This window comes from Elephas maximus, chromosome 23 (assembly GCF_024166365.1).
Source record: "Elephas maximus indicus isolate mEleMax1 chromosome 23, mEleMax1 primary haplotype, whole genome shotgun sequence".
Classification (NCBI taxonomy): Eukaryota; Metazoa; Chordata; class Mammalia; order Proboscidea; family Elephantidae; genus Elephas; species Elephas maximus.
In genome coordinates, this window is record NC_064841.1 from 31071217 (window position 1) to 31085367 (window position 14151).

The 14151-nt window shown below is 48.3% G+C and overlaps 1 protein-coding gene and 1 long non-coding RNA gene across 2 annotated transcripts in view; one reads left to right on the forward strand and one right to left on the reverse strand.

Moving 5' to 3' along the window:
• Positions 1-1222: 1222 nt before the first annotated feature.
• On the reverse strand, positions 1223-4528 carry LOC126066320 (uncharacterized). The gene is made up of 4 exons (XR_007515057.1): positions 4210-4528; positions 3358-3442; positions 2372-2640; positions 1223-1384 (listed from the first exon to the last, which is right to left on the reverse strand). It is a non-coding gene; the product is annotated as an uncharacterized LOC126066320 (long non-coding RNA).
• MECOM (MDS1 and EVI1 complex locus) overlaps positions 3898-14151 on the forward strand; it is a 632261-nt gene continuing 622007 nt past the window's right edge. Inside the window, exon 1 of the mRNA XM_049867271.1 lies at positions 3898-4271. Within this exon, the coding sequence (XP_049723228.1) occupies positions 4235-4271 (37 nt within the window). The 5' untranslated portion in view covers positions 3898-4234. The remainder of the gene's footprint in view (positions 4272-14151) is intronic.

Consider the following 14151-nt stretch of genomic DNA (forward strand, 5'->3'; position numbering starts at 1 on the left):
CAGCGTATAATAATAAAGTGTATATTTTGAAAGCGATCTCCAGAACAGTGAGTTATTGCAATGAATGAAAATTGTTTCCATTTTGGTTAATTGAGCCCGTGGCCGAAAGCTGGAGCTCTGAGACTAAATAAAGAGGACTGTTTCATTTCAACATGAAGAAACCCCTGCCTAGCTCTGGTCACCCAGCGAGAGTTTAATTTCTTAACAGCCAACCTGAAACCCAGCATTGGGTAAACAGTATTAATAATTGCATTACAATGATTAAATTAATCTTGCTGGTAGCCGGGAGAATATAGGTTGCGATTGAATAGCACGATGTAAAGTTCACTGCACAAAGACAATAGGCCAAGAAATACCTCCATGAAGATTTCAAACTTTCTTCCAAAGATACTGTTCAATTACAATGAGAACCAAAGGGCTGGTTCAATTATAATGTGAGGAAAGGAAAATTTCCTGTTGCATGGGTTGTATGGAAATTTTAGTTCTTTGCCGTCTTTTTTAGAGTTAAGCAGTTGGAGAAGGGGTGTATACTTGTCTGGGTCTCGCCTCTTAAATGACCCAACTTCCTCCCAACTCCCATCTCGATCTCCCTGGTTCGGCTCAAACAAACAACAAAACAAAAACAAAAACCCCCGACACAAAAAATGGCAATAGAATAAACAAACTCAAATAGCCTATCTGCTCATCGACTTTCCAACGAGACACTGCTTCTAGGATGCTCGCTTCCTTGGGAGAAAGCTCTTGAATACTTTGGGACCCATGTTACTGACTCCAAGGAAACGAATTTCTGGAGAGTGGAAGGTGGGCGGAGGAGGGGGCAGGGAGCGAGGGCAGCTCGGCCAACTTGTTGGAGGCCTCTTTACTCTTGGGCCAGCGACAGCTTAGAGGGTGTCGGTAATTCCAGGGGCCGCTGAAACACAAAGTCACCTGCTCCAGTCCCATGGCTGGGACTTGGGACAGGTGGAACTGACGGGGTCCAGACACTCGGAGGTGGGAACTGGCCGGGGCGGGAGCGCAGGGACCGCTGCGCTGCGGGCGGGGAGCGCGGTAAACTGCTACTGGGCGGTTGTTCCATCAGATTAAACATACTTGAACTAGCAGCTTAGCTCTTTTATTAACACACTCAGGGCGGACATCAAATGATAAAGAAAAAGAAAAAAAAGAGAGAAAAAGAAAACCAACTTTCAGGTGTTTTAAAAAGGTACTATCGTGAATACCTTTATTAAAAAAAATTAGTCATGTCTTGACTTTTTGTAATGCCTTGGCCCTGGGGCACAGAAGAGTTTGTGTTTAATATTTCAGTTAGAAAAGGTTGGAGTCCCTGTGCTGCTCTCCCCTCGGTACTGGTAAGAACTGGGCTGGGTTTAATCGTGTCCGGAAACTCCTGGAAAGACCGGGCGGGAGGACCCGTGAGCCGAAGCGACGGTGACCCCAGGGACTTTACACTACGAGGGCCCAGTGGACCAGCTGCGCCCCACCACCCACAAGGCTTCTAGAAAACTTTAAACGACAGGGGCGTTTAAATTTGGGGGCTCGGAGACTCTGCTTTGTCTTCAGTCGTCCATCTCCCACCCACTCCCCTTCGCAGTCCCTAGCCCGCCACGTGGTTGATAATTTCTCAGCAGAAACAATCCCAGCTTCCCATGTGGGTCTTGTATTTAATCTCCGGGTTTGGCTCCAAGGTCCCTTCGTTTCCCAGAAAATTCACAGGCTCCCTTCTAAACCTCCCCTCGCCAAGGACACCCGGAGGTAGCCAGGCACCCCCCCACCCAGCGCGCACCCCGGGTATGAGATGAAAGGAATTAAGGAGAGGAGCTGAGTGGAGCACCGCAATCCGCCCCCCACCCCAGTTTTTTTTTTGGTTTGTTTGTTTACATTCCCGGGATCAGAAGGTGAAATGAAATGTCTCAGGTTGGGATGCAGAGCCTCGTCCTATCCAGGGCGCCCCGCGGGCCCTCGGTGACAGGCCCCAGTGGACTCCCGCTCTCCTCCTCAGAGGCTATGGCTGTAATTCCTAGAAGCCCTCCCGCTTCCGACAGCTGGGAAGGGCCGGTCCCCAGGCGCTGCCCGCTGGTCCTCTGGCCTAGTCGTCCGTCCCCAGAGAGTCCCTTACACTCTTCGGAAGTTCTTTTTCCGACGTTCTTGCGGGGCAGACTGGTGTATTTCTCTTCGCGGAGATTTTGCCCCCTTTTGGAAGGCTCTCAGCCCCCATTTCGCCTTTTCCTTGGCGGACATCTACCCCTGCATCTAACCCGAGGGGAGAGCCCACTCATGTTTTTCAGAATTTTTAGCGTCACAGACACATGGGGACCCACAGCGACAATGTTAGAGTGACTGCTTTAGCATACACCGAACGTGTAAGCACACCCACCTGGACGCACGTGGCAACAGGAATTGCAGAAGGACTGGAAAACCCTACATGCCTGCAGAGAGGATGATGGAGTTCTCTGTATCCATTTGCGTGGGCACCAAAACATTCTCTTTGGGAAGTTACTTGACTCCTGCTGTGTAATTCTCCTTTGCGGCCACCCCTTTCCTTCCTTACATTTCAACATCGCAAGTCTGTCTCCCTTGGGATCCGTAGCTTCCTGCTCCACGGACCTATATCTTATAGCTAAATGCCTCCGGAATTACGCAGCCCTGAAGAAAAAAAAAAGGGCATCCTTAACCAGACCAACTATCAGGGCAAATTCTTTGAACATCAGTTTCCTCAAAAAAGGTATTTGGAAGCCATTGGTTCCCACACCTAATTTGACAATAACTGCCAACAGGTACAATTGGGCATTCTCAGTGACCCGACTTTCCCTTCCCTGACTTTGCCAAAACTCACGCCTAGGACCTGCTTTTCTTTTCTTGAACACCAAGAATGTATTGGTGCAGCACAGAGACTGAAAAGATTATAATTTTCTTTTATGGTGTCTGGCAGGATTTGCAACAGATATTAATGGGGACATAAATAGCGCATGGAAGGTATTGAACAAAACTGTTTAATGCAAGGAGGTTGTACCAGGAGAAAATCTATACGTACTAAGGATTGATTCATATCCTGAACAGAGCTAGCCGCTTTAGGAGTTGCCTATTTCCGCGTGCCCACCTCGATTAATAAATTCTATTTTAAAAAATCCCGTAATTAAAGCAAACTTCGACTATATTTTCTAAGATAGAATTTTTTCCCCCCTTCTCCTCCTTGTGACCCTAGAGTTTGTGGGTATAAGCGAGTTAGTGAAAATGGCAGGCAGGCTGAGCTGAAGCGGGACGCGACGAGGGAGGGGGCAGTGGTGAGGGAGGCCGGAAGGTGACACCAGACCTCAGAGAATGCATAAGGTCTTGGATGTCAAATGCCCGCGGCTACTCAACCTGAGGATCAAGGGTGATCACTACTGCTTGGTGGGAACAGACCACTGAAATGTTCCAAGGATGACAGCAAGTGCCGGTATCACACCTAAAGTCGAGAAAGAAACAGTTATTTATTCTGCTCCAACCCTGAAAGCGGAAGCCCCGATAGCTTCAGTAGCAGCAGCAGATTTCCCGGAGTTCAGGATGATTCTTACTTTCTCCCGGGTCATCCGCCCAGGGTCCTGCCTTTTCCTAGTTCCTCAGTACGGAAAGATTAAAAAAGTCCCCCCCCCCTTACTTCTTGCTTTCCCCCATGGATGATATAGATAATTTTCTGTAATTTATGGTGGGAAAAAACAGTGGTAGTAATGATAGCCTTATTGGTGATTCCAACACGGAATTCTGTACCAGAGCCTTTCCATTCTTTTTTTTTTTTTTTTTTTGGGAGCGAGGTGTCTGTTCCTCTCTGGTTCCCCCCCCCCGCTGTTCCCCGCCCCCCGCCGCCCTCCCCGCGGCTCCCTTTCTCCGCCTCCTCGGCGATTGCCATCTGACAAGATCTCCAAATCAAAGTGATAAATCGCTCCAAACTTTTTTTGGCGGCGCTGAGATGTTGGAGGGGCGTCTAGCGCGCATGTGCGAAGGTGTCCAAACTGACAATGCTGGAGAGATAGCGAGTGCGGATTGAGAGAAAGGGAGAGAGGGAGGGAGAGAGAGTGAAAGAAGGAAAGACAGAGTGAGTGTGTCGAAGTGTGTGTGTGTGTGTGTGTGTGTGTGTGTGTGGAGAGAGAGAGAAAAAGAGGGAGAGAGGGAGGGAGAGAGAGGGAGAGCAAAAGAAGGAAAAGATCCAAGAAAAAAAAAAATCCAACCACACACCAGCGGCTGCAGAACTGGGCACAGCATGAGATCCAAAGGCAGGGCAAGGAAACTGGCCACAAGTAGGTGCAATATCCCTTTTCTATTGGCTTTCCCCCCTCCTCTGCCATCTTGCATATCTGTCTCCAGCGCTCCGGGAGGGAGCGCGGGGCTGCCTCGCGCGCTGCGGCCCAGGTGGAGGGCAGGCGCAGCGCAGCCCCAGCAACCTGCCGTCCCAGCCTCCGCGCCCGGCCGCCCGCGCTTTCTCTCCTGGTTTGGGCGCGGGAGGAGCCGGGGCAGCCCTCAGCCGCGTGCAAGGACCAGCTGTGGCAGCCCCGGGGTGGGGGTGGGGGGTGGGGTGGGGGCAGCAAAGAAGCGGGTGGGAGGGAGGAGAGCGCGCGAGAGCAAGCGGGAAGGGGTGGGGGGAGAGTAGAGCCTAGAGAGTCTCCCCCTCCCCTCCCCTTCCCCCCCAGGCGGGGGAGAGTCGCCTCTGGCCAACCAGCTAGTCCGGGGTGTGGAAGGAGGGGGAGCGGGGGAGGGGGACCGCGGGAGGGAAGGTAGCATGTTCGAGCTTCGGTTTGTTTCTGGGGCTTGGGGTCGGTGGCAGGCTCGGAGGGAGCCACAGTGGCGGCGGCGGCGGACGGCCGTGGCGGAGTTGGGAAAAGTTGCGAGGCGGCTGCTGGAAGTTGCGCGGGCGGGCGGGCTGCGCCGAGCCGCGGCTGCGGTAGTGGGCGCTGTGTGCTCGGCAGTGCGCTCCGGCGTGCGCGGCGCGGCGCGGCTGGAGGACCCGGGCGGGGTGGGGGGAGGCGAGGGAGGGAGCCGTGGGGGGGGGGGGGGCACGGGCAAAGCAGAGCTACCGCTTTCCGCAGCCGCGGGCAGGTGGGGAGCGTGGAGGCCCTGCGAGAGCTTGGAGAGCGGGGAGTGGAGGGCGCGTAGCCAGCGGGGACAACCGCCGAGAAGGGAGCCGAGAAGGAGCGAGCCCCGGATTGGCGGGGCGCCGAGCTACCCCCCAGCGAGCGGGCTGCCGGAACGCTGGGCCCCACTGAGGGCGCGGCGGAGCCTCCCGCTCTCCCTCCGGGCGCTGCCCCGGACTCGGGTCACTCACCCTCCCCGGCGCCCCCTGCCTGTCCCGCGCGGAGCGGCGCCGAGGAGCGCGCGGAGGCCTGAGTCGCGCCGGAATAGAGCGACTTGGGTACTGGGCGGGGGCGGCGGGACCCCATCCCCCATTTTCTTTCACGAAAGTGTTGGGGGCGTCGTCTGAGATTGCCCACCGAGCCGACACTGTCAGAGACGGCGGGAACTTCAGCTCGGACTGTAAGCGACAGGACCGGGTTTGTCTAAATGCTTGCACTAATAGTGTAAGGCAACTCTGGGCGCCGAGATCCGGAGCGCCCCTCCGAGAAGTGTCAGCACGCGGAGCTGTAGCTGTCCGGGGAGGAGACAGGCCGCTGTTCACTCTCCCACACTTGAACTCTCTGAAAAGAGCTCTCTAATTGTTTTGTTTGTGGACCGAGAAAGGAGAGATGTGGGTGAGATGCTTTCCTTTGTAAAATCCCCAGGCTCTTTCTGCCTTACACCGTAGAACCAAGCACGGTGCCTCCACGCCACCCAGCCTCCGGCGACCCCGCGCGGAAGGCAGCGGCGTCTCCGAAGGCTCGGTTCCGCCGGCGGGTGGAAGCCTGCGCTCTAGCCCTGCGACATACTGCCATCGTAGGTGCCTTTCCAGTGCTGCGTCCAGTCCTCACCCAAGCACTCCCTTACTTCACAGTGTTTCTTTCTCCGGGGTCTCAGGGATCAACCTGAATCCAGTGCTCTTTGGGTCATCAGGCTATCTGTTTCTCTTCGTTATTTTTCATTTCAGTTCTTTGTGACAGTGTCACATCGCGCTAATGGAACGCCCGTTTTTCCTGTTTGCTTTTAAATGAGGTAGATGTCTTAATTTTTGTCTGAGGAAAATAACGTACATATGTTTGGAGGCCTGGGGGCTTCAATACCGACTAATGGCTAGGGAGTGTGGTGGTGGTCATGGGGTGGGATAAGGGGAGTGTTTCAATCCTGCTTAAGCTGTGTAGAATGAAAGCCGAAGACTCTGCGCGCCTCGTTACCGGCTATCGCAGAAGTGAAAGCAGAACACAAAACCCTCCGAATTTTCTTGAGTAACCTTTTCAGCTGTTTTAATTGCCAGGATATATTAAAGTTTCCCGCATGTACAGCATACTCAACATCCAGCTTAAACCAGTGTCCCGAGCATCGCTTTTGATTTGATGATACTTGTCATTCATCTGGTGGGAGACCCATTTATTTTGTTTCTAAGGGTACTGCGGCCACTTTCTTGATAACTAGACCCGAACACTTAAAAACTTTTCTTACTTAGCTTCAGGTTCCCGCTCGCGCTGTGCCAGCTGTTGCCGCCGCAGCTGCCTTTCACTGACAGAAGCGCTACTTTATACAAATCTTCGGTTACAATTTGGGTAATAAAGGAAATCATATTAAAACTACGGAATTTTGTATTTTAAAGCACTATTTCCTTTCCCCGAGTAGCGCGAGAGTTTCCTAACGCGTGGCAGAGATGGTCCGTGACCCCTGCGGTGCAGTCGTCCTGCGAAAACGTCGTCTTTCTGCCCACACTGGTTTCTTTCTTTTGCTGGGTTGGGAAGAGGCAGTGTGATCAGCATCCTTTAAAAAACAAATCTTACCTTTTCCGTTGCAAATATAAACGTTACAGTGGAAACAAATCACTTAGAAACAGTGTCTTCTCGATTGCTAGTTATTCTTGTCATTTGTGAATTCTTAGGTAGCCAGTAAGTCCTGACTGGGTCTTGGCTACAGTGCAGAAGCCCATGGATTTAGACGCAGCACCACAGACCCTAAAAGTACCCACTGAAGTTACTCCCAGAGTGAATGCGCAACCCAGTCTTCTACTTGGAGGGCTTGCTTTTTCACACAAGTTGAAATCGATAGATTCGTTGCAAATCGTTTGGGAGGATTTGAAAATTAAAAAATAAAGAAGGGAAAAGCAAGAAGATTGACATGAGTACTGAGTAAAGCACTTTATTCTCATCTTTATGCAAAGAAAACTAGAAGCCAAGCCAACTCTGGTAAAAACGGAGGCTTCCCAGCAGTTTTCTTGGGCGGCTAGGATAGCACCTGGGCCGCGCCAGAAATGTCAGTTGCAATTGTTACTCTCCTGATGGATAAGAAAGAAGCAAGGTTGGGTTTGGCCAGCTTGTCTAGAGCCCAAAAGCCAAAGGAACCCCCTACCTCACTTTCCCAAGTGACACTCGGCAGGATTTCAATCACTGCAATGAATGAGTTGCACCGAGTAACCCTCCTTAGCTACCGTCCCCCAGAAGTCTCATAAAGACGCAGAAGGCGATGCGATTAGCAAGACCGCGGCGAGGGGGGCACTTGTTACTTCCACACTTGATCTCTGTTTAAAAACAGGCTCCGAAGTCAGAAACATAGACACCGACCCTCTCTCTTGTCTGTAAAACTCTTCACCTTAGCAGCCCAAAGCCCAAGATAATAAAGGGAACACACGCCCAGGCTCCAGCATACACTGCTAGTAAGCCCACCTACTTGGGTTTTCTTTCATCCGTATAAAAACCCAGATTGAAACACAACTTTGTTGTTGTTTTTTCTTTAATAACGTTTATTTTAGACGGCTTTTGAGGGAGAAAAAAACGCTCGCCCAACGGAGGCCGAGGCCCCTTCTAGGAAGGTGGTTTATTTGCCATTACTTGACCATTACCCCGGCTTAGGACTTCTTTATTGCATTTGGCACTTGGAACGCAGTCTTCCTGCAGCATCTCGAGGTGTTTCGCAAAAAAAAAAAAAAAAGTCTCAGCGTAGGGGAAGGCTAATAATAACTCTTTTCATCCTCTTTCCCTCCCCAACCCCCCCCCCATCAACACTGGGGAAGGGGACCGTTCATCAGCTGCAGAGGCAGGAAGGCTGGAAAGCAAGGCTTCTTTTTCAGGTTTTCATTTGTAGGGACCAAGAAGTCTGCAGTTCTTGGCTACGGTGTGCGTGTGTGTGAGTGTATAAGTGTGAGTATGTGTGTCCTTGGCCGGGTGGCCCAGCTCACAGGCCTTCTGAGTGGAGGCCTTTCCCCACGCCCCCGGGCCGGGCCTCCTTCTCAGACAGACATTCAATGTGTGGGACGCTTATCGAATAGAAATTAACACGTTATTCCACAAAATACTTGGTTTCTTCCTTTTTTAAATTTGAAGGTAATAAGTCTGTAAGCAGTTTCTCTTAAAACTTCTTGCTATTTGGGAGTTTATCTTATTTTATTTTTGGAAATTAGGCCCAGGTTATCCGAGGCTGCAGACGTGGCCTGGGGCAGAAAGGCCACAGCTGGGGACGCTTGGCTCCGTCCTCCCAGAGCAACAAAGGCAAAGCAGGGCAAGAGTGCGCGGACTTGTTGCACCCCGCACGCCTGGCTCAGCCCCCTCTCTCCCCCAACCTCCCTCGACTTTGCCTCCGCAGGAAGCGGCGTGGGGTGGGGAAACTCAACTCGTCATCTTGTGGCCCAGGCTCTGACCCTGTTTCCAAGGTACCCAGAGCCTGACGGAGCCCTACTCCCAAGAGCCGGGTGCACCCCCCTACCCTTCATTTCAAAAGACCCTAGTGCTTGAGAAAGTGAGACCTGGTGTGAGGAGGAGTTTGGGCTGGGGAGGCCACGGTGAGGAGAGAGGCAGTGCGCACCCAGGGCGTTAGCCCCCTCATCCCCCAGCTCCGCTCTTGACTCCGAAGTTTTGGCCAGAACTCTTCTTCCCTTTCCGAACTTAGAGGTGCGGTGTGCCCCGCGCACTGCTTCCTGCGGAGCCAGGTTTGCGTTGCCGGTGTTCACAACACACACACGCACACTCATAGGTCCCACGTCCGGGTGGGCAGACACAGTCTCACTCGCTCACCCTTACGGCCAGGCCAGGCCCCTTTGCAGCCTGGTAGGGCCGGGGAGAGGGGAGCTGAGGAGAGACGGGGCGGGAGGAGACACTCACGTTGTAATGGTGCCTGGCACATTTTTCTAGAGTGGTGAGTTAACCCTTCCTCGGCTGGAAGCCGCTGCTTTAGGCACTTTCTAAAATGTTTGTAGGGTCTGCTTTTCTTTTCTTCTGGTAGGCCCAGTATGAATCAGTGCCTTCCCTGCTTCCCCACTCCATTTGCCACGGTCCTGCTTCTAAAATTAGATTTCCCCTTCCCACTCTTGTGGCCTTCCGAATTTACCAGGGAATTCTCAAGGAAATTGGCTGTGTAGTGAGAACAAGTGTGAGGAAGAGGATATAAAGAGACAAATTGAAAGAAAACAAGACAGAAAGGAAGAGAGAAGCAGTGTAGTTTGCACACAAATTGGTATTTTTTTTCCCTCAGCAAATGAAAAAAATGTAATCCTTGTTAATTACTGTTGCTTACATGCCATACAAGAAACTTCAGAGATGCTTCTACATAGTGAAGAAACTGTTTACAAAATTCTTTCAAAAATGTGACATATTGCTCTAGTTCAGAACTAAAAAGCTAAACACACTTACCCTCCTTTGAAGTGCCCTGGCTGGGGCAGCTTATTTGAGTGCGGTTCAGATATTGCTGTGGGTATAACTAACGGCTTCTACCTATTTAGCTCAAGTGGGAGGAGAGAAAGGCCTGAATTCCTTGTCCAATGGGTCCCTCTGGAGACCGGGTCCTGGCTCTCGGCCAGTTCTGTACAATGTCAACATTGAATATTTGAATTCCCAGACTCTATTTAACAAGTTTCTAAATAAATAAACTCATTGTGTGTCTGTGTTTAAAATTATTTCACCTCTTTCGTAAAAGCTACAGCATCTTATTACATGGGCCTTGCAAGTTGACTTTTTTTTTTTTAAATAAACAAATAAACAGAGATTAAGGCATTTTAATAGCCAGACCGCCACAGTGTGTATGTATCGCAATGACATTGTCTCATGTGTGGCTGAGTAGGAGATATTTAGAGGGATCTTGGGTTGTTCTGTGTGATGTGATAATGAATTATGATTAAAAAAAACAAGCTAAATTCAGAAAGTCAGTGAAATATTAGTCACATCTAAAGGGAGGCCTGACTGTCTAACTAGTGCTTTTAGGTATTTGATAATTTTGCCTACTGGGTCCTACAGAGTACAGAGATCTTTGCTGGTGTGTCTGTCCTAAGTGGGTACCTGTATAAAAGTCCATGTCTGTAGGTATTGGTGGGTATAGACCGCTACCCATTTGTTTCTGGGCATTTTTCCTGTATCTGTGTCTGTCTTCATAGGCTGGAAAGGGTAGATACGTAAATGTTATCCTCATACTTCAGTTTGGTGAAAAGGACCACACGAATCCTGTGTTTACACCAATTTCTCAGCACCCTGATGAACATCCTGCATTTTTATGGAGATTAGAGCATGCTTGCTCTAAGAAGAGTACAATTACAAAAATAAAAGACATGTTCTAGTCCTCTTGAAAGTGTGGGCCGCCATCTGGAGTTTTTAGGAAAGAATGTGGAACTTATTCTAATTTATATGTATAAAATACAATGTTATTAAAAAGAATGGGATTTGAAAGGGCACATAGCAAAACCCGTAATGTTTGGCTGGTAATGTGGACAGCTCAAAGCCAAGGGGGAAAAAAATGCCATCAACTCATGAAAACCCTAAAATAGATTACAATGACCTCAGCCATTTTCATTTTCAAAAATAATAGCTATGATTAAAATGGGGGGAAATGTTTTACTTGGAATGGTACTCTTTTGCATTATTATAAGAGCTGTTCTGTGGTTAAAGAACTGTTTCATTATAGGGGAGGGAAAAAAAAAACAAGTGAATTTTTAATCAAATTCCTGACTCTTCAAAAGCTCCTTTTCTGGAATTACGTCTTATTTTGACTTCAGTTATTATTTTTACTCATTAACAAACACGCCTTTGGTTTGTATATTCAGCCAATTCCTTGGCTACCAACTTTTATAACAATGCTAGAGGAGAGATACAGAGATTTTATTAGTTCTCTTAGTAAGTACATGGCTAGGTGTCACTAACTATATAACAGGAAGAACCAAAGCTGCTTTAACGTTATGCAAGAACCTGCTTGAAGGAATTAATTTTATATGTTTGTTGTTGTTGTTGTTAGGTGCCATCAAGTTGATTCCAACTCATAGTGAGTCTGTGTACAACAGGACGGAACACTGCCAGGTCCTGTGCCATCCTCACAATCACTGCTATGTTTGGGTCCGTTGTTGTAGCCTCTGTGTCAGTGCATCTTGTTGAGGCCCACCTCTTTTTACCGACCCTCTACTTTACCAAGCGTGATGTCCTTCTCCTGATAACATGTCCAAAGTATGTGAGTCTCACCATTTTTGCTTCTAAGGAGCATTCTGGCTGTACTTTTGCCAAGACAGATTTGTTTGTTCTTCTGGCAGTCCGTGGTATATTCAGTATTCTTCACCAACACCATACATAATTCAAAGATACCAATTTTTCTTCAGTATCCTTTATTCATTGTGCAGCTTTCTCACATATTATGAGCAGGTTGAAAATACCATGGTTTGGATCAGGCACACCTTAGTCCTTCAAAGTGGCGTCTTTGCTTTTTAACACTTAAAAGAGGTCTTTTGCAGGAGATTTTCCTGGTGCAATACTTTGATTTCTTTCTTTTTAAAAAATTTTATTGTGTTTTAGGTGAAAGTTTACAGCACAAATTAGTTTCTCATTCAAAAAATTTATATACAAATTATTTTGTGACATTGGTTGCAATCCCTGCAACTTGTCAGGATTCTCCCCCTTTCCTTGTCTACCATGGGTTCCTTGTGTCCATTCACCCAGACTTCCTGTCCCTTCCTGCCTTCTCATCCTTGCTTTTGAGCAGGTGTTGCCCATGTGGTCTCATACACTTGATTGAACTAAGAAGCACCATCCTCATATGTGTTATTGTTTGTTTTGTAAAAAAAAAAAAATTTGTTTTGTAGGCCTGTCTAAGTAATCTTTGGCAGGAGCCCTGGTGACGCAGTGATTAAGAGCTTGGCTGCTACTGAAAGGTTGGCAGTTCGAATCCACCAGCTGCTCCTTGAAAACCCTGTGCGACGGTTCTACTCTGTCCTATAGGGTTGCTATGAGTTGGAATCAACTAGATGGCAATGGGTTTGGTTTGGGTTCCCCCCGACCCCTTTGGAATCTTTGTGTGAAAGGTGGACTTCGGGAGTGGCTTCAGTTCTGAGTTAGCAGAGTGTCTGGGGGCCATAGTCTTGGGGATTCCTCCAGTCTCTGTCAGACCAGTAAGTCTGGTCTTTTTTTGTGAGTTTGAATTTTGTTCCACAGTTTTCTCCTGCTCTGTCTGGAACCCCCTGTTGTGATCCCTGTCAGAGTGGTTGGTGGTTGTAGCTGGGCACTGTCTAGTTCTTCTGGGCTCAGGCTGATAGAAGTTGTGGCTCATGTGGTCCATTAGTCCTTTGGACTGATATTTTCCTTGCGTCTTTGGTTTTCTTCATTCCCTCTTGCTCCAGACTGGGTGGGACCAGTGGAGTACCTTAGGTGGCAGCTCATAAGCTTTTAAGATCCCAGACACTACTTACCAAAGTAGGATGTAAAACATTTTTTTATACCAATTGACCTAGATGTCTCCCAAGACCATGGTCCCCAGCCCTCAGTAACTTGGTCCCTCAGGTGTTTGGATGTGTCTAGGAAATTTCTATGGCTTTGTCTTGGTCAAGTTGTGCTGACTTCCCCTATAATGTCTGTTGCCTTTCTTCTCACCAAAATTAACACTTATCTACTATCTAGTTAGTGATTTTCCTACCCCAACCCTCCCCTTCCTTGTAATCATCAAATGTATATATATTTTTTCTGTGTATAAACCTTTTCTTGAGTTTTTATAATAGTGGTCTCACACAATATTTGTACTTTTGTGATTGACTTATTTCACTCAGTGTAACGCCCTGCCTGCCATTTGATTTCTTGACTGCAGCTTCCACGGATTGTGGATCCAGCTAACATGAAATTCTTGACAACTTCAGTGTTTTCTTTGTTAATCATGATGTTGCTTATTGGTTCAGTTGTGAGAATTTTCTTTATGTTGAGGTATAATCCATACTGGAGGCTGTAGTCTTTGATCTTCATCAGTAAGTACTTCAAGTCTTCTTAACTTTCAGCAAACAAGGTTGTGTCCTCTGCATATCAAAGGTTGTTAATGAGCCTTCCTCCAATCCTAATGCTGCATTCTTCTTCATATAGCCCAGCTTCTCGGATTATTTTCTCAATGTACAGATTGAATAAGTAGGATACAACCCTGGCACATACCTTTCCTGATTTTAAACCACACTGTATCCCTTTCTTCTGTTTGAACCACTGCTTCTTGGTCTATGTGCAGGTTCTGCATGAGACCAAGCAAGTGTTCTGGAATTCCCATTCTTTGCAATGTTATCCATAATTTGTTATGATGGACACAGTCAGATGCCTTTGCATAGTGAATAAAACACAGGTAAACATCTTTCCGGTATCCTCTGTTTTCAGCCAAGATCCATCTGACATCAGCAGCTTGAATTTCTGAAAGTTCCCTTTCGATATACTGCTACAAGCCTTTTTGAATTATCTTCAGTAAAATTTTACTTGCATGTGGTATTAATGATTTATTGTTGTTATTGTTATGTGCCATGGAGTTGGTTCCAGCTCATAGCTACCCAGTGTACAACAAAACGGAACCCTGCCTGGTCCTGTGCCATCCTCACACTCGTTGCTAAGTTTGAGCCCACTGTTACAGCCACTGGGTCAACCCACCTCATTGAGGGTCTTCTTCTTTTTCACTGACCCTCTACTTTGCCAATCATGATGTTCTTCTCCGGGGAATGGGCCTTCCTGATAACATGTCCAAAGTATGTGAGATGAAGTCTTGCCATCCTTACTTCAAAGGATGCATTCTGGCTGTACCTCTTTCAAGACAGACTTGTTCATTCTTCTGTCAGTCCATGGTATATTCAAT